The 25,889-nt window shown below is 32.3% G+C and overlaps 2 protein-coding genes across 3 annotated transcripts in view; one reads left to right on the forward strand and one right to left on the reverse strand.

Annotated features, from left to right (window-relative positions):
- Window positions 1–99: 99 nt before the first annotated feature.
- Window positions 100–1,858, reverse strand: LOC131844599 (histone-lysine N-methyltransferase SETMAR). 2 transcript variants are annotated; one of them, XM_059193530.1, is made up of 2 exons: window positions 1,660–1,858; window positions 100–1,113 (listed from the first exon to the last, which is right to left on the reverse strand). In XM_059193530.1, exon 2 carries the CDS (start codon window positions 1,070–1,072, stop codon window positions 254–256), a length of 819 nt encoding a protein of 272 aa, XP_059049513.1. In that variant the 5' UTR covers window positions 1,073–1,113; window positions 1,660–1,858; the 3' UTR covers window positions 100–253. The 2 variants fall into 2 exon arrangements, with proteins under 2 accessions (XP_059049513.1, XP_059049512.1); XM_059193529.1 differs by having other exon boundaries at window positions 100–1,224.
- Window positions 1,859–7,476: 5,618 nt separating this feature from the next.
- LOC131844198 (GTPase-activating protein) overlaps window positions 7,477–25,889 on the forward strand; it is a 33,334-nt gene continuing 14,921 nt past the window's right edge. The window contains exons 1-2 of the mRNA XM_059193010.1: window positions 7,477–8,041; window positions 21,148–21,274. Of these exons, the coding sequence (XP_059048993.1) occupies window positions 7,957–8,041; window positions 21,148–21,274 (212 nt within the window). The 5' untranslated portion in view covers window positions 7,477–7,956. The remainder of the gene's footprint in view (window positions 8,042–21,147; window positions 21,275–25,889) is intronic.

The following is a 25,889-nucleotide window of genomic DNA, read 5'->3' on the forward strand; positions in this document are numbered from 1 at the left end:
GGGCCTACTATTTCGATTTTTTAAAACAACCTCCCTCTTAAGTTCCGCCATACTATACTTATTATAACTACATATTAAAGTAATTAAAAACAAACTTGCATAAGTTTTTTTTTATTCCATGCCTGCAAAAAAATCTATAAATGTTAATGTACTTCACAATGGTTGCTTTCATAATTTTCAATTAAACTGCATATCATTTATGTTTATAATAAGAAACCAAAACGTACCAAACCAAGCATTTGTTATTATTACATTAATAAACATGGTAGGGCATCCATTCCATGCAATTCTTACTATTACATAAACATTTGCTTCGGTTTATATTTTCTGAAATATTATCATTATTGAAAGATCCATAATCAAAAGTTATTTCTGTATTGGGTAATATATCTGAGCAGGTGAATATAGCAAGTTTTGGTATAGGTGTGTTTACTCTTACTGGTATTATACAGCAATTGGGTTCACAACTATGATTAATGTATCTACCAATGTTTCCAAATTTACTAGGATCTACAAACCACTGAAGTAAATTGCCCGCACTGTGTTCTTGTAGACACAGTATATAATTCATTTTATTTTGTGCTGCATTCATTTGATGTCTCATAATGGCTTCCGATTTTGTTATTACTTCACCTGCATATTCACAGACAAACATTCCTTTAGGTAAGTGACATTCTGAGAAAAGTCCCAACCCTTTGGCCTCGTCTTGACATTTTTTAATATTTAAACCTTCAATGGGCCCTTTTTGGACAACACGGTTACCACATTCATTTGAACATGAACAGAGATCATTACATTCTATAATAATATTGGAGGAAAGCTCTCCATTATCTAAATTCAATACCGACATATGCTTATTTTTAATGTATGGTACATAATTAGTAGTCTTTAACTTTTCAAGGCATCTGCATTCATTTTTTAAACAAGACTGCTGACACAGACAATGGTCAGTTAATTGAGAGTTGAAGTTATTGATTATCTCGTCATACTCTTGACTTGATTCCTTGGGACCTGGAATGCTTTCGATGACGTAAATTATGTTATTATTTTCGTGTGTATAATTATCAATCATCGAAGTTTATTTTCCTGATTATCTGGACTGTTGTGTAGTTTCTACAAAAGAGAATAGATATCAGAATATGTAAATATAATTTCACGACTGCGTCTGTGTTATGGTGAATTCAACGCATGACCTCCCAATTTCGTGAGTTTCGATGTTTCCGTCTGCGGAGAGTAAATCAGAAATAAAAATTAACATTGCTCCTACACAATAATGACATGGCTAATGGTCTTAGAGTTCAAATCTCGACCTGTCGATCTTATCTTGTCATATCTATTTGGTAACTAAATATGCATATAACAAGTCTTTCATAATATACGAAGTCAGTTGATTTCTGCTTAATATGTCGAAGGAGTATAAGAACTAAAAAGGTATCTTTATTCATATTTTATATTAATATAAATACGAGTCTATCTTTTACTTATCATGACTAAATTGCTGATCAAATATTAATTAAATGTAATGTTAAGATGAATAAAATAATCTGGAAAGGGCTGAAATAGTGGTTGTAAGTTCGTATGGACGATTAGTTATTTTGCAAGTATAAATAAGTATATGAAGGCCTAAAAACTAATCATATAAAATGGGTTACTTCGTACCTATTCTAAGCAAACAGAACCGCGGGCATATAATTAAAAAAATCACAATAATATTAGCAATTTTTGTGTAACACCTAGAACAATAATATAAGCGGTATAATGTGCAAATGTAACCATCAAGCGACATAATGGTAAATGTCAATTATATACAATTACAAAGCATACATTAGACAGTTTGTGTTTTCAGTCTTCAAATACTTCTCTGGTTAGTGTGTGCAAGTTTTAAATTTTTTTTTTCTTTATGGCTTGGCACTTCTGTGCATTTGCCAATATACAAAATTTGGGAAACAATTGTTCAGGTAAAGAAAATTTTGGACGATAGGTTTAAAACTTACCTGATAAGTTGACAATAGGATTAATTATAAGGATTAAACTAAGGTAATACATATTAATTATATACAATATGTCATTATACTTATATAAGACCTTAATATATTAACAGACAATTAATTTATTTATATACAGGCAGGTATTTTTATATTATTACTACTTAGAAAAATCAAAATACTTTTATACACATCAATATCATTAAGATATAATAAGATTGGAATTGATGTAGGTAAAGGAATTCGGTGAGATAGATCATTAAAAAGGTAAGAATGATCATACAGAGGACAATTTAAAATAATATGGTTCAAGTCATCCACTTCTGTACCACAGCTACATAAATCATTATCCACAATTTTTAGCTTAGCTAGATGTGCAGGAGAGCATACATGCCCCAATCTTATTCTAATTATTGAGGTAGTCACGCTTTTGTTCAAATTAATTTTAAAGAACCAAGGTTTAAACTGGATAGTTGGTTGAATGTTAAAATAATGTCGTGCCTTATTCTGACAGCTATTAGGCCAAAATTCACTTCAAGCATTATGTAGATATAATCCTGGGAGAGCAGCCAGATCTTGACAATCATTTTTATATGGAACAATATCATCGCACCCAATTGCCTCGTTCGCTAAGCGATCTGCTATCTCTTTCCCATGTATACCAGTATGTCCTGGAATCCACGTAAACGAGACAGAGAACCCCTCGAGTTACATAACTGCAGCAATTTTCTGATTTCTATAATAATAGGATAATTAATATTTGATTTAAATGGAAATTTTTGAAGAGCTAACTGTATACTTCTGGAATCAGTACACACTATTGTTTGCTGAAGTTTCGTAATTAATATATATTCGAGAGCTTTGTAAATACCAAAACATTCACCAGCAAATACAGATGTTTCAGGAGGAAGTTTTAATTTTTGGACTAGCTTATATTTTGAATGGTAAACTCCGAACCCAACACATCCAGTTGGATGATGTTTAGATGCATCCCAAAAAATTCGGTGCCAATTCCGCCATTTCTTGTCTACAGTTGAGTTAAATTCTATATTTGAGTCGTGATTTTTATGAATATTAAGGTCAAAAATTATACTTGGTTCAAGAATTAATGATTCATAATTCGTACAGAATATAGATGCATTCAAATAATTTCTTATCTCTTAATAATTTCCGGGTGGTTCTGGATATATTACAGAAGACATCAAAGTTTTCCAATGTAGAGTGTAAATTGTATTGTTTTTCAGCATTTTTTCTTTTCCTAATAGCTTCAGTACATTCACTGTCTCACCATGGTGGTGAAGGTATTATATTCTTAGAAGAAGATTTTTTAGGAAAAACTTCATTAGCAGCCTCTATTAATACTTCAGTGAAAGCATTAGAGCAAATGGTTTCACTGCCTTGAGTAATAATAGGCAGTGATGAGATTATAGATGTAATGACGTTATTGAAAGTATCCCAATCAGCATTATTTAGCTTATATTTCATCCTTGGTTCATATTTTGGTAGTGGTTTATCAATAAAAGGTAAAGAAATAATAAGAGGGAAATGATCACTTCCAAATGACAGTGACAAGGGGCACCAAGTAAGGGATGAGGCAAGAGTAGATGAACAGATGGAAAGATGAGGAACACTATTTCCTTCATTAGGTGGAGTACGACATGTAAGTTGGCCAGTATTTAATACACACAGGTTAAGGGTATCTAATATTTCTAAAACCTGGTGGCCATATGAATTGTTTGTTGTACTACCCCAGGACTGATATTGTGAATTTAAATTCACAATATCAGTCCTGGGGTCTCCTAGTATTGATAAAGGTTTGGGAAGGGCAGTAAGAATATTATTAAGTTCATTAAAAATAGAATTTGCAGGATGAGGTATAAAGATACATAACAAATGTTGTTAACTTGGACAGCTAATATGGAAAAATTACTGCTATGATTAATAGGTGTATGTGAATAAGGAACTAAATGTCGGACAAATATAGCGACACCACCATACCCATCTGTCCTATCTTCTCAGAGACAAGCATAACCTGGTACCTTAAAAGTAGATATGGGTTTCAGCCATGTCTCCTGAAGGGCACAAATAAAAGGTTTATTTTTATTTAAAATATGAAATAATTCACTTTTTTTACTACGACAGTTTCACTGGAGAACTTTGGCTAATGGGGCCATTGTTGTTGAGGATTTGAAGAAGAGCACTAAATAAAGAAGCAGCTTTGGACGGTACAATAGAATTAGACTCGGTCAGCAATTTAATTAAAGCCATGATTAATTCTGAAAATTGATTTGGTGAATTCTGATCAGCTACAGATTTATAACCGCATCCATCTGCAGGAGTAGGAGGATTATAATCTTTTATTAATTGCTTATGCATGTTTACATCATAACCATGTGATAATTTTGGAGGTTGATGGGATTTTTGTACAATGATTTTTTTATATGACCAACTGATTATATTAGAAGAAAGAGTATTTGTGGTTTAGTATTATTTAAATGTTCCGCAGTTATTATAGAAGAATTAGTTTTAACTGTGTCAGCATACGATTTTATTACAGGACCATGCAATTTACTGGCTTCTGCATAAGATATACAGCTTTTAGCCATAGTTTCTTTTATTGCTTTTTGTCTCCATAGTTCCGGGCAGTTTTTACTTTTACATCAAGCTAATGATGATCTCCAGGACATAGACAGCAGCAGAAGTCTTCTTGCTGCGTACAGTTTTCACCTGAATGTCCTTTACCACATTTCTAGCATTGTGTTGTAGAATGGCATTGATCCTTAACATGACCATATCAACAACAGTTATAACATTGTATTGTTGGATATATGTAAATGTCTACAGGTAATGAGTTGTAACACATAAATACATGTTTAGGAAGTATTTGACCATCAAAAGTTATAATAACAGTTTCTGTGTCAACAAATATGGATTCACCATTAATAATATTCTTACGTCTAATCCTATATTTCTCCACAGCCAAGTGGGACAGAAATATTACTTATTACCTCTTCAGGGGACCAGTTTGAGGGAACACCCTTAATTATTCCTATTCTAGTAAGATTAAAAGAGGGGACAAATGCTTTATAGTTCTGTTGTTTTAAACATTCACAGTCAATGAAGGAATTGGCATCAATAAAATTAGAGAATGACAAAGCTAGTCTATTCCTACCAATTTTTTCAAACTACCATTAATAACATTTTTATAAGTACAATTTTTTAAGAGGCGACCAAAGGCAATTGGATGTATAATAATTCTGTCATCCGGCGAAGACTGCTCCTTTTGGATATGGACTACATAAGGGGTAGCATCACCTGATTGATAATATAGCCTAGCTACTGATGTTCGTAACTGACTTGAACCAGCATTATCCATTTTATCCTCATTATTTGCACATGTCACAGGAGGTTGCTCAACCTTATTCTGATTATCCTCTTTATTTGTACATGTATTAGAAGAAGGTTGATCACCTTCATTAACAACAGCTCATTGACAAGTGTTCTCTTAGTTTTTAGAGTTTCCTTTAGAACCGCGATTTCTTCTTCGCTTTTTATTACAGTGTTTACACACATTAGTAGCAGATATACCTACGTTTTCGTTTAACTTTCAAATTCTCCACTAGGGTAAAAGAGCAATCAGTGTCCATGGAGTCATTTTCATTATTGCTAATAGTTAAGTGGGGCCTCCACCTGAGGGCCTGTGCCCCCAGGATCCTCAGAAGGGTCTATATATAAATTAAATAAATAATTATGACTTACCTATGTTACAGCTACTATAATTACACTAATAAACAAATAAAATATACATAAAAGAGTGAAAATATCTACAATATCTAACTTAACTGATCACTGTTAAATTTTTATTTAATTCTTATCAAAAACCACCACCACCAAATTCTATGTTTCCCGCCTTTTTTCTTTAAAATTTTTAAATAGACTTTAATTAAACACAGTATAATAAAGTACTCTGTGCTAAATTTCATCAGCAGAGTTTAATTATTTGACTATTTCTGACATACCGAAATAAATGTCATTTATAGAAAACTGCAAATCTACTCATAATACGAAGGCAAGGTATTAGTATTTTCTTTTTATAATAATTTTATTTACTTTGTGGCTCTGGGTGTCAGTCCTTTTGAGAGAGTCCATTCGAAGTTCTTTCATTGACGCATGAGTGTTACCACTTTCACTTGCGTTACCCCAATAACGTAAGCCACGTTCTTAGATAATTTTACTTACATTGTCATACGCAAGAATATTAGAATATTTAATATTATAGAATACATCATTCAAAGGACTTAAGCATACAGAACTGTTGAATTGTTCAGTGATACTTCAAAATTCGCATCATATTGGTTAAAAGTTTATTAACTATCACAGAATATGTGTTATTGTAAATAAAAAATATTTGGTATCATTCTAAATAAAAAAATAAATAGATCAAATCCTTAATGTTCTGGAATAGCTGTTCATAAGGTGTATCACAGGTGTCACATGTTAATGTAATATCCAGCTGTTTATGTACATAGACGATACGATGGTCACTACTTACCATCAGGTGGGTCATCAGCTTGTTTGGCCAATCTAATTACATATAATACATCATATTTATCTGTTACATGTGTTATAAGACTATCGTTATAGTTAACTATAAAAGCCTTTTAACTGTAATTGTTACTGTATTTAATATGTAAAGATAAACATGGTATGAAATAAAGCAACGCAACACATTTTATTAGTTTTCAGTTATGAAAATAGAGATATTCAAAAGGAAGGTATTATAGTACTGAAAAACGAAGAAATTCAAATGTTGCATTATCTATAAACTATTCAGAAATGATGATAAAAATTAAGCTGTTAGTGTGTACCTATGCTTTTTGTTGTTCTGAAGTAAGTGATAGGCTTACATCACTAAGACCAAAATGTTTTTAGGTAAAAAACTAATGCTTTTTTTATAACACCTTTTTCCATCAATAGGCTGCTTTTCTGTAAAACTGCAAGCTCTTCTTTTTTTAAATATTAAAGTTTGTACAAAGTATCAATTTTGTTGATTTCTCAGAAGTATTGTTATTTGATGAGGGTATACATAAAAAAAACTTTTTATTAATGTCGATTCCAGGATTTGACTTTAATAATAAAAAATTAACATGTTTTTATTACAAGTCCTATTTTATGCCCTCTGCCTCTTTCATGTTTCTGCTGAAGGCACTGGTAGGGAGAGCAGAATTACATAGAACAAATACATTTTTAGAATTATTCTGATGTACATTTTACACTGTCTATTAATAAGTTTTCGATTACTTGTTTTGTATTTATTAAATCAGTTAATACTATTCCTTTATCCTCCTTACCATATTTTTCGAAATGTTTATCGACATGGTTTGAAATAAGCTGGTAACACTGGTAGTGAGCGATTGATCATCTTATTCACTCTATAGTTCTGTAAAGACAGAGATACCTACAGACACAGTCCCACAGTTCCTTCCTATACATACATACCTACATCCGCGCCGCCGACAGGCGCAGTCGTGACGTGACGTAATTGTCCATTCATACTTTTTGTTCATTAATGAAAAGAACCTTTCAAATATTTTATTGATGGTACATTATTTACACATGATATCCGAATTATTGTGTTTTATTTATAATAATGAATAGTGTAGACTATTGTTTTGTTTTATTGTGAATCAAGATTGTGTGTTTGGAATAAAAGTGCATTCATTCATTTATAGTAAAGTGCATGTATTGAGCACATGCGCATTGCATTCGTGAATTTGGTCGATTAAGCGAGTGTTCTATGTATTGAGAACATTACAAAAATGTGGACACCAATGGATTTTGTGTATATTCTTACTGGATCTCAACTTCTAAGTCAACTGGTTCAAAACAGGCTCAAGTAGAACATTACGACACTCCGGAAGTGGCGGGACAAGCCAGCCGGCCGAGCTCGATCCGAAAGAGATAACAACGGATGAAAGAGATAAATAGTAATGGATTTAACATGGCGGACGATACGCGTAAAGTGCGAGTCGAAGAAAGATTAAAAATAAAGATCGGTAAGTAATATTTAATAATTCTTCCCCCATAAAACACCTGTCAATTTTGTTTTTAGAATGATCTTTTTATTATTTCAATTTAATTTACATTCATATATCGTTGCACACGATCTGTTGTCACTGTGGTGAACAGGTGGTAAAAGAACTAGGTTTTTAATCGTAATGTGAATGACCACCACTGTAAAATTCATCTTTGTCTAAGGTTTACATCCTGATTATAAACCAAATGTGATTAATGGCAAGATATTGAAATGTCTGATCTTCCTTGGAATAGTAGCTCTTTGTATTCTTCGTTGCCTGTTTTGACAACTCGCGCAGTTTATGAATGAAAATGAATTGCCATGAATACAATGAATCTTGTGTTTATATCGTAGATTAGATATCTACGTTTTTTATGTGGTAATTACACTTCTAGACATTTGTTTACTGCATCAATGGCAATCCAATAAATATTCTGTTAGAAAAAAAATCTCGTACATTGCTAATATAACCTCACATATTTCTCACAATAATATATTTAGTTCGAAAAATTTTGCTCGTATTGTATTTTAATACAAGATGAAACAATTGTTTTCTAAATAATGTGTGTCTGTATTAAGTTGTAGGTCTGACAGTCTGCATTCACTCATAATATGTAATAAATTGTTTTTCTTCTTTGAATTTCATACACCATCCTAGTTTTCACATAATGTATACATTTATATTATATTTTAGATAATAAGTTTAATAATTAAGTAGATTGTATTGTATTGCTATTGCTTTACTTTATTTTGTGCGTCTTCTAAGTACTCAATATATGGCAATTCATGGATTAACCATTATGGTGCATGATTAAAGAAAATTTATATTTGAGAGTTAATCTAGTTTTTTTCTTTAGACTTATTAATATTATTTCTAGACATTTTTTACTTTCCTGGTTCTTTGTAATCCCTTCTAATATTGTTTGGGCAAATCAGGTTCTAACTAACATTTCTTATTTGTCTATTGTCGCCAATTTTCTCATTTTATTTTAACTTTTAAAGTAATAATTTTGTTACTACTTATTACTATTCCATTTAAATTGAGTTTCTATTTAAATATTAGTGACTTAGATAAATTTTGAATATCTTTAAATAGGAATGATTCTCTTATAAAATTATTAACATGAAATGTTTGCTCTGGTTTTCTATAATAGAATAACTACCATGCACAGTTTGTCTAAATTACCTTTTGATTGTGTTTAGTACTAATATATATTGGAGCATCAGTATTATGTTAGGAGTAAATGCTTTATATAACAGTAGACACTGCACCTGTTTCTTTACACAGTTCCCTTGTGTCTCAAATATTCATGTCCATCATAAATTCATCATTGTTTGCATAATAGGATTTAAATGATATTCTAATGTACTGAAAATGTATACTTTACACATTTTGTCAGCAATAGCATTTACATGAAACAAAATTGTTTCCTTATTGAATAATAAAATATTTAATGTTAACACAATTATGCATTCTGTGAGCTGAATAGATATATATATTACATTTACACCTAAAATTAGCTGGAATTTTACATTAACTTTATTAATCCAATATTAATATATTACTCACCTTGGACAATACTGGCTTAACTAAAAAATTAAAAACTTTGGAAACTCTACTCTGATGTTTCGTAGAGTCTAAATTAAAAAAAAACAATTTTTTTATTGAATCTGGTATCCTGGGTATGTGATATGTAAAAAATTGTATACTGGTATAAAAGGGTGTTCTTAGACATTTCAGCTATTTTATTATATTTAACTATTCCCCCTAGTGGTACTCAAGTGTGACTATACAAACTACAATACTGGTACTTTATAATAAATATTACTTTTAGCATCTATTTTACTTTTCTATACACAAAATTTTAATCTGGAATCTATAAACGATAATTAAATAACCAGAGTAGTATTTTGATCACTCTCGCACCTAATTCAGTTGCCTGTATTTTGATTGGTATGATGATGTATGTAGTGAAATTACAGAATATGGAAGCATGCAATCTTAACATTTTGAGAATAGTAATGTATGAGTTATATCTCACTGTTACTATACATTTTGTGATATTTGTAATGTACATATGTATATAGATGGACATTTGTTACTACCAATGGTTGTCAGCTCGTGAAATAGACACAAAAAACAGAAACTTTGTTACCATGTAGTTACAGTTAAATCCTTCACAAACATAGTATTTAAAATCTGCACAAGTTTTTCTTCACCATAGAGTTTTATGGTCAATATAGTTGCCAGTTACTTGTACCGTCTATTTTATCGGCTGTACATATAGATGATTGATTAAACTGTATGACAACTTGGATACATAAATCTATATCGATAAAACGAAGTATGTCTGTCGCGATAACAGTGTACCACGTCTTCCGGAGCGCGACCCGCGACCCTTCGCCTCTGCCGACTGCTCTCATCGGCGCTATCGTCAAATAATATTACATATTATGCTCTACTAAAATAACTGCAAACTTTCTGCTGATATTGTATTCGATTTTCTATTTATTGTGTTTTAACACTAAATAATCATTAAGTATCTGTCTGGGAATCTCCAAAACCGCGGGCCAACAGGCTGGTAAAAAAGAGTGATTTTTGGATTTTTGTTGCTTCCGCCTTTTCCTTTGTCGTAATGATAATTAAATAAAATGAAGAATATGTAGGAATAGTATTTTAAAACCCTTTCTGATATAATTTTGAAATTGCGATTTAGAACTAATATAAAGGCTTGAAAAAACTAACCACCTCTCTGTCTTTAATTTTAATAATAGACTTAGCAGTTTATAGAAAAATTCACTTTTTCTTTGAAAATAATTTTAGTGATTTATGCTCTATTTGAATGGAATTGTAATTAATAATATTATATTATAATTAATATAATAGCAAACGGCATACCTTATGGGATGTGGTAACCGTGAATTGTAGATATAAACAACAATATATATATCATAAAATTTATTGTAACTACTGTATAATGAACATATTTTCCTGATTGGAATATAATTTATTTTAGTAATAATTATCAATTAAAATTCCATTCTGTATTCATGTATAAATTTATATTATATTATTTGACGTATAATTTTATTTAAATAACATTTATTAAGTCTAATATATAGTGTAATCATAGTATAGCCAGATTTCGTCTCAATATAGTAACCATATTTTCTACTAATAAAATTCATCATATGCTATGTGAAACTATGTATATATTTTAGAAATCTTTTGTAAATCTATTCAATAATTAGTAGAATTGTGTTAAGCACTGGTAGGTTCGTAGTATTATAGTAGGTAATAAATTTACTTTACCAAATGAAATTTGCACAGTATTTGTATCCTATCTGTGTAGTAATGACGGATAAGAATAGGAAATTCTTCCTATTTTGAATGTAGACCTTTGACTGTAGAATAAATGCAGTTTCTAATGTAAATTACGTTCTCATTTATACTACTACTATTATAAAGAGAAAGATAAGAAATGAGTAATAAGAATATGAGAAAAGTAAACTCTTGTTTTTAGGGTATACTCTTATGGAGTAGCTTAGGCTATATTGTATATATTAGCATAATGTAACACTAACAAAGTGACACTAACGGTTATTGGTAAAGTTAAACAAAATCCGGTAATATATTACTATATCTGCTAGGCCTCGCAAAGGGTTCGTTCATTATTTCGAGGAACTTATATTATTTTCTGAAAATTTGGCAATCGAAAATAGGTGTAACGCAGGAACACTCCTTGTTATTCAGCGTCAGACTGGACTATTTTGGACTCCAAATAAAAGGAAAGTAGCAAATAATAAAGCGTGTATATTTGTAAGGATGATAATTATTTGCGTTGCATAGGTACTAGTAATTGCATCGACGGCGGCGCCGGTCGCGGCGTCGTGTCGATTGCGCCGCCTTTAAATGATTGCTCGCTTATGGTAACTTCCGTCGGCTAGGCCTTATCTAACTATAGCACACCTTTGTTCTTACCATCACTTAGTCAACATACCCAATCGGGTGCCCGCTAATTGATTATTACTCATTAGGCACTGTGACTAAAACAATACCTGTACCCGCTGATGTCCTGTGTCATTAATTTCATGAGGTTTACAGAAAACAAACACATTAGACTTGAGTGGCCTTTATCATAGCATAATGTCGTTATTCTGAAACCTATTCAAATTATTGTTTAATATTAACGTTACAGTAATATAGCTGCATCAGAATAACACACAGGTCATATTTTATATTGAAATTTAACGCGGGTGAAACCGCGGGCACCACTAGTTACTAGTAAAAGTACATTCAGATGTGTTTACATCATTTGCATATAATAAAGCTGCATCCTGCGGCGCTAACTACGTACTCTCTGATACCGTAGCTTTATAAAGGTGTAATTTTTTTTAATATTACTGGTATTAGAATATTCAAACAATAGTACACACAACATACAGGCAATTCGTGTTTATTTGTATTGTTCATTGTGTAAAGTTCTATAAATCTACGTTCCCAAGTATAAACTTATTCCAATTATTGTGAGAGTATTTTACTTACCGCCTTACTTCTGATTGCCGCGGGTGTGGTTCATCGCAGAGTAGAAATATTCGTATTCTTAAGTATAATTGTACTTATGTGAGTGTTTGCTATGTCTTGGGTTATTATTTTTTCAAATATCATATGAAGATACTGTAAATTTTTCACACAACCAGTCCTACCGTTTTCACGTGAAGAGTTAAAAAATAATATAATAATAAAAATATTTTACGGTACTTGGGTTCGGTACGCATAAACATTTCTATTTCTTAACAAGTATTTCATGTACAAGTTTGGATCGCGAATCGTGACCTTCAAAAATCAGCGAAAGTAACAATTTAGGTACCTATTATGTTTTCTTTGATACAGTGGCAGTATATAGACTGATAGGTATTCCATACGAGCTGTAAACGTTACGCAGAAATGGTACACGGTGTCTCATTATGAGTATGTAGGTATTGTTCTCGTAACGTCAATGGGCCGTGGTTGCCGCGTGTGGCATTGACACTTTCCGGTACCACCAACTAATGCCGCATTCATTGATTTGTATCTATTAGAAATCCGGTGCGTACCTACCTGTCTTTGTTTTTTAACCAACTTACAAAGAAGTGGGTTATCATTAAGATATTTTTATATAAATCCAACGTATCTTTGTTCATTAGACCAATTTACAAAAAGATATGTTCTCTGTGAACGTATGTTATGTTCTTTTTGAATAAAAAAATATTGATCTTCATATTCAGTAGGTACTATATTTTATAATGCTAATTATAATTCCCACTAATTTATGACACACTTACTGGCAGTAATATACATATCTTATATTAATTCATATCTCCCTGTAATAGTATTGAAATGTTGTGGAGATAGGTAACAAATAACAATAAGCATTTTTACGAGGATAATAATAATAATAATTTTGTCCTATTAAACTATATCATAAAAGTAGATTAGTAGTAGTACCTTCACAAAAAAAAAATATATATATTTTAGTAGTTGCTCTAGTTCGTTAGAGAGAGAGAGTAGTAGAGTTAAAATGTTATAATTTGTATGCGTATCATTAGATTATAGTATTGTATCATATTATTACGTTATCATACTAGATTTTCTATGATAGATATTAGCTATTATAAGTTTAAATTATGCAATTTAGTTGTTACGGCACGTTTTATATGCATGTAAACGTATTAAATTTATATTATTGTGATATTTCTCTATGTACATGCTTACTGAAGTTATTACTATAATATAATGTATACATACAAAGATATATGTGTATATATTAACGTATTGCAATCACGTTATAAATGGTCTAATAGTACATGTAACAATGATGACATGCCCATGTAATCAATCATGTGCTAGTACTCTTAATAGCATACCTACTACCGTGGAACGCTAGGAAAATGTAGTAACCATACTTTGAATGTTTCGCTATCAAAGTCAATACAGGTCACCTGTTAATTTGCTTCGAACTATGGAGTGTCTAGAGCATAATATGAATGAATCAGAGTCTATATCAGTATTGCAAGGACAGGTGATGAACGGAGAATGTAGAGGCAGGCGGCCGCCGCGGCGGGCGTCGGTGTATGTTTTATCAAGCATTGGTTAGGCGTCGCGTCGCGCTGCGTTGTGAATGAGGCAAAGTCGAGCGTTTTCCATTCAGCGCACCCATTCATGGAAACTCCGTGTTCTGTTAATGAAAAAACGCGTTTGTTTATCGTCACCGTTATCGCTCCGATGGTAACGCCACACGTGCATTTGAACTATAATAATATTTCCATTCAAAACTCATCTTCCGCTATCAGTATTGTTATAACTAATGATAAGATTAGCAACTATATTGTTTGTTATTGCGTCGCGACGAGCGTCCCGATTTCGTGGAGAAAGAGCTCGAGTTTTTTATAATATTAATAGCAAATTACAAAGTGGTTGTTTTAAATTTTTATTTTCACGATGGGTCATATGTGGGATGGCCATCTTAGTCTTATGTTACTAACCTTTCTTGATGTAGCAAGTAAAGAACGTTGTACATATATTGTTTACCAGAACAAAATGTATATTGACATATACATTTTGTTCTGGTAAATCTTTATTCTCTACGGTTATTACGAATTCAGTTTAGAACCAAAAGAGAGCTAAGTAATTCTGTTTAGTATTAATACTGCAAAATAATACAGTTACATTTTATTTTATTAACAATAAAAGGTAGCTTTTTGTTTAATGAAGATATGACGACTCTAAGTGGAATATGGAGTAAGTGTTACTTCAGTTTTACCAAAATTCTCATAAATACACTTATCTATTTTTTATCAGTCCTGTCACAGATAAAAAAGTTTATATTTACACTTTTCTGTATATGTTCCTAATCTTGTCATTTATATTTTTAACTTGATATTTAAGGGAATGAGTTTAATTTCTATACGTGTAGTTTATGAACCAAATAGGTAAAATAGATCTTTCGTTCGTACGTCTGACATAGCGTAGGCTATGTCGCTTGATTAAATCAATTTAATTAGTATCTGTTTAGATAAAAGAGTTTTAAATGCTTTTCACTCAATCGTAATGGAAATAAACTAAATTAATATCACTTTCGATGAGCAAACCTTTCTTTTTTTATATAGCATTTGGCGCATTTTGCTGGTTTTATTTTTTTGTGTCACACGCACTTTTTGGCTTCTGTGCAATGTATTCAAATGCTCGTCGTTTATTTAATAGATAATCTAGTTTACTATATAACAATATACCAAGAAATATTACCTACTTTTTCATTCTTTCTTTACTGTTAAAAGCATGGAATATTTTTTGGCTATGTTACCTTATATTATCATGATGGTTATAAGTAGAGTCGATGGGCGGACGAACGTCGACGCAGCGCAGGCGTTTACCATTGTGCGATCAACATCTCGAGAAAGCTGCGTAACGTAACCTTTACTGTGTGGCATCAATCCTTAGGTACTTTCTACGTACGCTCAACACGGAGCGTCACTACAACGAGAACGGAACATCGAGGCGAACAAATAAAAATACATCTTAATATTGAATGGAAAATAATATAAGAGTTTGCTAAACTAGAACTTTACCACAAGAAATTACATGAAGCATGTTTATACGACCTGCAGAAGGTGTACTAAATTATTGAATCGATTAATCGTTGTTTATACGTCATATAAAAAAGAATATAAGAAAATGAACAACTGAATGCTATATTTTTGTCACACATATATTTCACAAATTTATCAAACAATTTCTTTCATCCCATCTTGATTATTAGGTACAGAGAGTAAAACTAAAAAAAGAATTAGTCCAATAAGTGCTGGCGGTCCAAAGTAATGTGTTTACATACATTAGGTAATTGGTTTTCATTGATATGGTTATCATTTATCTCAAAATACATGAGTTACAGTCTAATTAAGTATCTACACATTTTCGAAGTTGGTTGAATTACAATAAGATTGAAAGTCAATAAACCCATTCTCATTATTGCTGTTGCAAAATACTGTCTGCGGACATTTGACAAAAACGAACCAAGTCGACTCGTTTACGCAATGTAGCCACGGAACAGGCCTACATTGTCCAATGTGGGTGAGAATCAGAACCTACGTAGACGTTGCCAAGCCACTACGTAGGTTGTATGTACCTACTTAGGAGAATTCATCATTTTTATGTTCAATTTTAATCGTACATTCAACATTAAAGATGTTATTGCGCTTAAAACGTTCAATGATTCTCTAAACCCTCTAAACCTTATCCAATATAAACATCATCAGATATTCTTCAGTCTTAGTGAAAACATTGCGTGACAAAACAAAAAAATACTCTCAAATTGAAAACATAATGACGTTAACCACTACCTAATATGACTTCCGCAAACTGAGTTCTGTGATTGCTTCTTTTCGCTATCTGTGTCACTGTTTACATTGAACAAACTTATATTTATAGGAAATTGATGTTTCATAATTATGTTAAATAAGTAGGTTGACTAAAACAATGCCTATAGGATAAGCAATTAATACTTTATTATGTCGGTTTATTTGTTTTCAGTTTTTATTGTCTGATCCGTCCGCGTAACCGAGTCATATTGATTGACTGGAATAACACTTCTTTATGTGATCTATGTTCATCCTATTCTGACGAAATCAAAATTATGATAGCCTGATCGGAGGCTCGAACTGCTGTCGGTGCGCTAAGAATGGATTCATATTCGTCAGGCCTTCAGCTACTCAAGAAGTCCTTCTGCGAGCTTAGACTGACTTCTGCATCTGCCCCCATTTTAATCCGTAAATTAATTCCCATAAAAAACTTCTTATATTTTTCAATATGAGACACGATGTGTAGTTACCCGTGACGATTGGTTGAACTGATAAGGCCCCAGAAGGTGAACAAATAATGCGTTTACTTTATAATATTAGCATAGTTGGATAAGAATGTAATTGATGGTTTCATTTTATAGATTAAATAATATTTTATAACCTTTAAATAACAGATTTAACTTACGAGTATTAAAGTCTATTCCGTCAGTAAACGTATATGAAATACGCAGAATTAAATAATTGCATGAGCTGTTTAGTTCCCGGGAATTGTGAGAAATAAAGTTCACATTGCGTAAGTCCGGGAATTTAATGCTTCCTGTGCTGTCGGTTGTCCTGCACAATTGCTTAATGATATGGTTTTAATTTAATGATCGTAGCAAAATCCTGTAATAATCCTTAGTTCTCTAATATATTATAATTTAAAATATTTACAACTTAAGATTTTGAGGAAGTACTAATTTAGCTCTATTGAGGATTACGTTTGTCTTCTCACTTATTACTAAATGTGTATACTGGACAACCTCTTTATGCTAAATGTGCCCTAAAACGGCAACAGTCTGCAAACTACCACTTATAAGCTTATATATTTTTATCTTAAGATAAAACTGTTGAACAATAATACGGCCAGCGCGACCACGTAGGTACTCTCGATTTCGAAACAATCGCACTACGCATAGTGTGGAAACATCGTAATGACAGCTATTGTGACTAAATAGTGAGTACGTAGGTACTAGTTTCCTCAGTAGCTGATTCAAAGGTTCCCGTTTCACTCCCACGATCCACTTTGATGGCGTGTGTTACTGTCGTGTTGATGATGATGACGGTTGTTTTTGCATCAGCAATTATGTACAGTTTGTTGCAAGTTTCTCTCAGTCCAATTACAACGAATTTGTGGGAGTGCGCGGTCGACGGAAGGTCTCTCCTTTGTTTGGCGGCCGTAACAATCGCCACCAGAATCTCGACATAGCTAATCATAATTTAAATTCCTCATAATTATTCGTGTACGTAATAACAAGTAATTTATTTTTTACATTTATTTTTATGAAAAACAAAGTGAAAGTTAATGCCAATGTACTTATACATGAGCGATGTCACTTATAGTATTTGCTCATTATTTTATCAGAAAAACATTATTTCTAAGTTATTATATTATAACTTTTGCCCCTTCAACCTTTTATTATAACGTGTCTTTCCTACATCGTTCTACTAAACCTAAATTTAAAATTCGACATTCGGAAGTACAGAATATACTTAAACTATATTTGCGCTCTTTGTTCAGAGGAAACTCAAACTCTGCATTTAATTTTAGGGTTCCGAACCAAAGTGTAAAACTAAATAAGCGTCCCCTTATATGCATAATATCACGTATTATCCATAATGACATTAAATCTATTGTATCACTCGGTTAAGAGTGAACGATTTTTTTTTTCAATATTGTCCTGAGAAAATGAATAATAACAGAAATAATTGCGTTAATCAGTAACGGTTGCCTGTCTGTATATAACGCAGGCACTGTATACGTCCTCATTACGCGCCAAGATAATTAAGGCCAGGGGCTTGGCGAATGTTATAGGCCAGGCTGGAACGCTGAGCAGTAGCGGCAAAGGGAGGAGTCAGTTATAGGCCGCCGAGCCGCCGATGGCCAACTCACCTTGCTTTACCATATATAGTGTTATCCAACGAGGTCGCTATGTTGCGCAACCACCAATGACTCCTTCCTTTTATGTGTGTCATTATTTTCACCTGTAATAGGTATGGTAACGCGTTACGGGCAATAATTGGATGGACACGTTATCCTTACTTCTGTTATAATGTATCCCGCTGTGCTGCCCCCTTCGTGATATACAACCACATAATATATAGATTTTCAACGTGTATTATGTGGCTGTACCGATTTTAAAAATTATTTCAGCTGTAAAAACCTGTTTTTACAGTTGAAATAATTTTTAAAATCGGTCAAGTATTTTTTGTGTTTATCTATTACAAACAAAGAATTAAATTTTTCGCCATTATTACGTTAGTTAGGTAAAGTAAAAATAACTTTGCGTCCTATAGGTATCTACAATATTTGCTTTAAAGGCTTATCATAAAATTTACTCAGTACACACGATGTTATAAGTTACTGGCCACTATTTGGCATACAGAAAGACATGCGTTGCTTTTCGTTAAGTTGAAACAATTCGCTTCATTCACGCTGTCTAAGACTGGTATATACAATACTGAATACTACTGGTCTCTCTCTCGATTAAAGCAATGTCTGTCTCATTGCGGAATATTTTAATGTCTAGAAAGCCTCACTAATGTTAATTAAAATTAAATTACATGCTCAAGGCCATATTTCGTAAACAGCTAAAGTACACTCTTGCGGAGCAGACATAATATTGGATATCAAATATAATCTATCTTATTTTGATATGATGAAATGGAAATTAATTGAGTTAATATCATTGAGAATGAAAGATTAAGATATTACCGATGTAGACTTTGTACAAAGTCGTCTGCGAGTAACCTATGTGTCTCGCTTATTTCTGAAATCAAACAGCTTGCTTTGTAAGCTGTGTTCTATAATGAAGAGTCAGATAATTCAGTGTTGGATGTGGATGCCTAGTAATCGAGACCTCAGTAATAGGTACCTACACATGCAGGGTTAATGACGTTGTGATATCCCTGGTGGTTCGTATATATGTGCAGTCGGTTGCAACCTTCGATAAAGTGGGCTTCATAAGCTTGATTACAATACCAGATATATACGTATTAGATTGAGCATGCAAGACTTATGGGAATAAATAATAGATAGCTATATTAAGAGTATCTTGTCAAGTAGAAATGTAATATTTTAATCGTGTAGTACAAAATACCTACTATACTTTTTCTTTATGAGAGCACTCAGAACCAGTATAAACACATACATGCTATACATAGATGATATTAGCAGTTCCTTCATGACGAAGCATACGTCCGTTGGATGACGTATCAACACTGTAGTACCAGACTGCCAGTATCTCTTTGTGGTTGTCATTAATCATCATTCTACATCGTCTCGCGATATGTTATGAAAATCGAAAAAGTAATGATTAGTGTAACTTACAAAACGGTATTGTACCGATCAGCATTATAGAGACAAAATTCATTATAGAGAGACAAAATGAATAATTCATAAACAAAATAACATGAAACCTTATTATTGTAGCTGTTTTAGACACCGTTATTTTGAGAAAAACCCAATACCTACATACATTATGTTGTTTGGTTGAACGCGCTAATCTTAGGAATCGCAATAAAAGTAATTTAAAGGTATATTAGAGACTACTTGTTCTAATTGAAATATGTCTTTAGTATTACAGCCCGATTAACGAGGAAGGGTATATAATATCACGACGAAAACCAAGTTGTGTGGTTTAGCTAGTTAGCTATATATGAAAACCTATAATATAAATTATTGTATTTATTAAAAACATGTATAAATATCATAATAAGACAAGTGTGTACCTGTAATCCTTGTATCTTTTGTTATACGCTTAATTGTAATGACTGTTATCTATGCACTTGTATCTAGAGATTGTGATGAATTTGCTAAACTTAGCGATCGTGCTTATAATATATCATTACCAGTATTACAACATAATAGGCAAGCCTGACGCATAGTATACTAAAATGTAATTGAATACACATTGTTAGGTGACGCAAAACAACGGACAGTCTTTATTGCGTAGGTACGTAAGTAGAATACAGAGGCAAGTCAACCAGCTAACGAGAAGTGAGGTTGCGCATCATTAGCTTTTTATTACCTCATGTTCTTCATCTACGCTAGATTATTGTTACGGTGCTATCGTATTCTATATGTGTTCTTATATTTGGTACTAATAAAGTCCTAATTTCGCCCGTATAAAGTTCATAATTGTATGGAGTAATACACATTTATCAGTGCAATTGACCGTGCACTGTAGTTTGTCATAGTTATCAACGAGTTTCTCTCTCGTGCTTATTATAACGTTAAGATAGCTATCATTCGTCTGTAACACTTTCTTAATGTAGCCACAATATGATAAATTGCATGTGACATGAAATTTAAAAGAGGATTTAAACAACTACAAACACAATTATACGAAGGCCACATACTTTTAAAAAAGTTTATGGAATACATCTTTTAAAAATAAGCAATAACAGAAAATCTGGTCAGCATAAGAAGCAACATTTTCATACCTCATATATCCAAAGTCATAAAAATATTCGCCTTCGTTGTTTCAGGAGAAGCAAAAAATCTACCAGGTCGCAGCCATGGCACGGCATGCCCTCGTCATCCCGACATCTACTGCGTGCTCTCGCTCGACCAGGAGGAAATATTCCGCACGTCCACCATGGAGAGAACGCTTAAGTAAGTCACACAATTTCTTATACATTAGAACTTGCTATCTTCGTCTGTTTTTCCGGCTCAAAATTGTAAACTTTCCATTTTTCAATGTTGCTAATATTCGATTATAGCATCTCTGCTAATGTAATCTTCCACTGATAACTCCAGCATACATAATCAGCGCACGCGAACACCAGTGGGTAATAGGATAAGAATGCAGTCAAGTTAGTTAGCCCATCGTGGCGAATTCAACAGAAAGTTGACTGATATTACTATAAGATATACATATGTTGATATGTTGACTGATATACATATCACATTGAAATATGTTCAAAACATGTTATATTCTGACACTGGCTTGGAATTACTTAGATATCTATAATTAGAAAGTCTTAGATGTAATTTGCATTCTCTGATACAAGTAGATATTATCTCAAACGCTTACTCATATATTCCTCATGTCAAACATTACAAAAATAAACATTCTTAATCAGCACTTCTACACGGATTTTACTGAAAATTCTACGTACAAAAAGAAAATATTGTTTTCGATAAATGCCAAAAAATATAAGTAGCTATTCGTAGTTTTCACTTAAACCTACTTTTCTTAGCCTAATTTCTATTATGACTTGAAATGTTGTAATTTCATGAAATATCTAAACCATAATATAATAACAATGGCGATATCTGTATATCAACAATGGACATTAATGAGTTGGTTTACGCTCATGTGAATGTAGGTAATCCAATTTTTTTATATATTTTATCGAATTAGGTCCATTACTTAATGGATTTATTTTATTTTGTCATCAAATTGCAGAGATATCGTATGTTTGTTACATTTTTACGATTAAACTCCTGAAGGGATTTTAATAAAATAGATGATAATTCAATATTATGTTAAATATGTTATATTTCATCTTAAAATGCAGGCGAAGTCGAGAGTAACCGCTAGATTATAATTCGATTTCATTTAACTCTTCTAATTTCCAAAAAATAAATTGTTTTCCCTAAGTGTCACCGATCCAGTTTTACACATTTTTCGTGTTTTTTTAATAATGAATTATGGAGTCTCACGTCGTCTGTATAGTTTATTTATTTTCAATAACAATAATAAAACTTTCAACATTTTTGAAGATTTAAATTATAAATTGCTCATATATCAATTTAAAATATTAATTATAGTTCCTATAAAGTAATCGTATTGTGAATAAACTATAATCGTTAAACATACCTAAGTCCTTTCTTATCTTAGGTTTTTTTTTTATAAAATAAATCTACATATATTATATACAGCTTTCTGAACTCAGTAGTTTTGGTTGTGTGCGTTTAGTCAAGAAACAATTGTATTTATTATATGTATGAAAACCGTATGAAAATCAGTTCAGTAGTTTTCGTAATATCAGGAAGAAACATACAGACAGTGGGGGACTTTGTTTTATAATTAAGGCTGTAGGTCGCTACATAATCAGTTTTTAAGTAATTATTTATCCTCATTTAGTATATATATTTATAATATAATATATAAATATATATACTAGTTGTGCCCGCGGTTTCACCCGCGTAAAATTTATAGCCTTATATGTTATTCTGATGTACAAGCTATATTACTGTAAAGTTTCATCATAATCTATTCAGTAGTTTTTGCGTGAAAGAATAACAAACATCTATCCATACTCACAATCTTTCGCGTTTATAATATTAATAATAATAATAAATTATATTGAAATCGTTTTAAAAATAACAAATGTAAGACGTTGCGAGACTTTGTTAATGAACGCCCTATGGTTGACTCAAGTTTATACTAACGTCCTTGAGTTAGTTTATTGGTAGTAGTCTCGGACCCTTTTCGTTTACTGAACAAACATATTTTTTACCGTTTATTTCATGATTGACATAATAACGAACCGTTTGTTGTCCATGTCCGGGGGCACTTCCGGCGCTGGCGGGGCGAGTGGGAACGGCTCGCCACTCATCGACACATTTACGCGGGCCAAATAAATTTACTGGGTCAAGGTTTACCTACTTTATGAATGGCCGACCGGTCGAACTATTGGCGTGTTGAATTAAAAATAATTAGATCTACTTTTTTTCATTCATGATGATGGAATGTTGTGGGTTGCGTTAACCGTGTATGCTAACAAAGCATCAGTGAAAGAATAGGATGAGAATGAAGAATGAGAGATCAGATATTGCACCATAGCGAATTCGTCAAAAGTTTCCACAGAGAAGCGAGAACATGGAAGTCGTCTTGACATGGTAGTTATGGTACATTGCTAACAATGGGGCCGCCAGTCCCCGTTACCAACTATCCCCTCCCTCCTAATTAGGGTAATTGTATGGTGCCAGCATTACCGCTATTCCGTCCACCATTATTTCGGCAATTGTTCTTCTTTATACTTCCCATGATTTCCATAGCTTGACCCTTTTGTTCATAGAAACGTCAAACATCTAGTAAACTTCAAATTGAAGTATTTTGTACTTATCTCTTGACCTATTGTCAAAATGTGAAAGAGTCACCAAAAAAGATTATAGGAGAGATTTTGTTTTAACTAATAATAACCAATTTATACCAGCTATATAATATTACTTTATGTAACGTGTGTTTTAAGTAAAAATTTACTGTCTCAACAGTTATTGTAAGCGAAGTAGTCTGAGGCATTGTCATCTATCGACGTCATGATGAACGTAACACTTGACATCTGTGTCTCGTTTTAGTTAGTTATCGGTATTACTATCATCGCAGAGTCCGTCAGAAATATCACTTAACACACTAAATGTTTTGGTGTCCGCCAGATTTCAATCCACGATCTTTCGACCTAAGTAGTGAACCATTAAACTATAACGTTACTGTTGTAAAAGACATTTATGTACATATATATATATATATATATATAGTTTTATAGTAGTTGTATATAATATTATGCCAATCATAAGTGCTTAACCGAATAGCGCTTATCAATAATTTCCGTATGGGGTACGCTGTGATATCGCACGTTATCACATTATGTATTCATTAATTTTACGCACAAATCACCTTTTATTGACATCCTTCTTTATTGATAAATATTTTTATCACTCGGCCCGAATTGGTCAGTAAACACTATTATTATTTAGAAATTTTACCGTTTTTAAGGAAATTTAATCCATATTTTTACATGTATTCGCTATGATTCGCCGTATATTATATTGCAACCAATTGCATAAAGTTCTAAATTGTGCATACTCTCACAAAGTCTGAAAGATTTTAAAACTGAAATATGTTTCTGATACTTTTACATATAAGTTGTTCAATTGAATCAACATATTTTAATTAATTAAAGTATCATAGTACTATTTATAAATATTACTTACAAATAACCTTTGAAAAATAGGGTGTGTATGAATTAATAACACGAGAACAATTAATTCTTCTGTTTGCTTTTGGCCAAATGTACATTATATAAAATGTGCTTTATTTGGTTTACATATGTTTTCAAGTTGTCATTTGAAAATTGTAAATTTTGGGGAGGCGTCATTGTGGTAAGGGAGGGCGGTACGGTGCGGCGCGCCGCGTCCCGGATGCGTATCCGGCACGCGTTCGCCCGCGCGGAACGTCCCTTCCGCTACACCCCCTCACCATTCACTTTTTCCAATGAATGAGACACCGCTGCACTCACTTAATGAATTAATTCTGTTCCTCTTTAGTAACGTGTGGGAAAATAACTTCTTGTTGAAATTAGTAATTATCGCATCTATTGCAGTATTTTGGGAATACTACAATATATGCGATAAACAGTGTTTAAAAAAGTAACTTATAAAATTAATAGTCTGAATTTCTTTCGATTGCAATGATTAAGTTTAGTTTTATAATAACAATAATTCTTATTATAATTAATCTACTACTTATGGATTAAAATGTACTTTGGCATTCAAAGGTGTCGTCAAAAAGATTCTGTAGGTATAGTAACATGAATCGCAAATAATTTCATTTCACCTAGTTGCTATAGTAGAGTAGTTATCTATTTCTGGTTCAAGATCTATATTTGTAAACGTATGTAACATAACAATCATAAAATGGGAATGTAATCTATTTCGAAAGTTACTACGATGATCAGAGGGTCTGTATGATAGTGCGTTATGTTCAGCGGAAACAATAATGATTTGTGACCCAAAAGGTGAGAACGCAGCACTGCGGTGGATATCGAAGGAAATGTCACGTCACTTGTCAAACGAGTTAACATAATGGGTTCTTTGTCTTGCGATACCTTATCAGCAGCGCTTCATTCGAACGAGTACCGTCCAAACGTTCTGCTGTTTAAATATAGCGACTGACACTGTAAAAGCTTTACAAACTATATTATTTATTTAATTACATATGTAATATAGGTAGGCACGTTTCACGCAGCGTCGTCTAGTCCCAAGCTAAGCCGTGTTTGTAAAGATACAGTTTTTTAAAATACATACATAATACATAGAAAATACCTAAATTGATACAAACAGTCATAATATACATGAATAAATGTTTGTACCGTGCGAGGTATCGAGCCTGCGATCATCGCAAGTAAGGGTGTTTCCAAACCGCTAGGTCACTGAGGCAATCAACATATATGTAACATATGTAGAATTGTAGATACTTTAAGCTCTTATAATTAAGCAC

This window comes from Achroia grisella, unplaced genomic scaffold (genome assembly GCF_030625045.1).
Source record: "Achroia grisella isolate CSIRO2021 unplaced genomic scaffold, CSIRO_AGI_Agris_v1 utg402, whole genome shotgun sequence".
Classification (NCBI taxonomy): domain Eukaryota; kingdom Metazoa; phylum Arthropoda; class Insecta; order Lepidoptera; family Pyralidae; genus Achroia; species Achroia grisella.

What these genes read in the sequence shown, in the direction of transcription:
- LOC131844599 (XM_059193530.1), bottom strand. Translation starts at nt 1,072, where the DNA reads ATGATTGATAATTATACACACGAAAATAATAACATAATTTACGTCATC.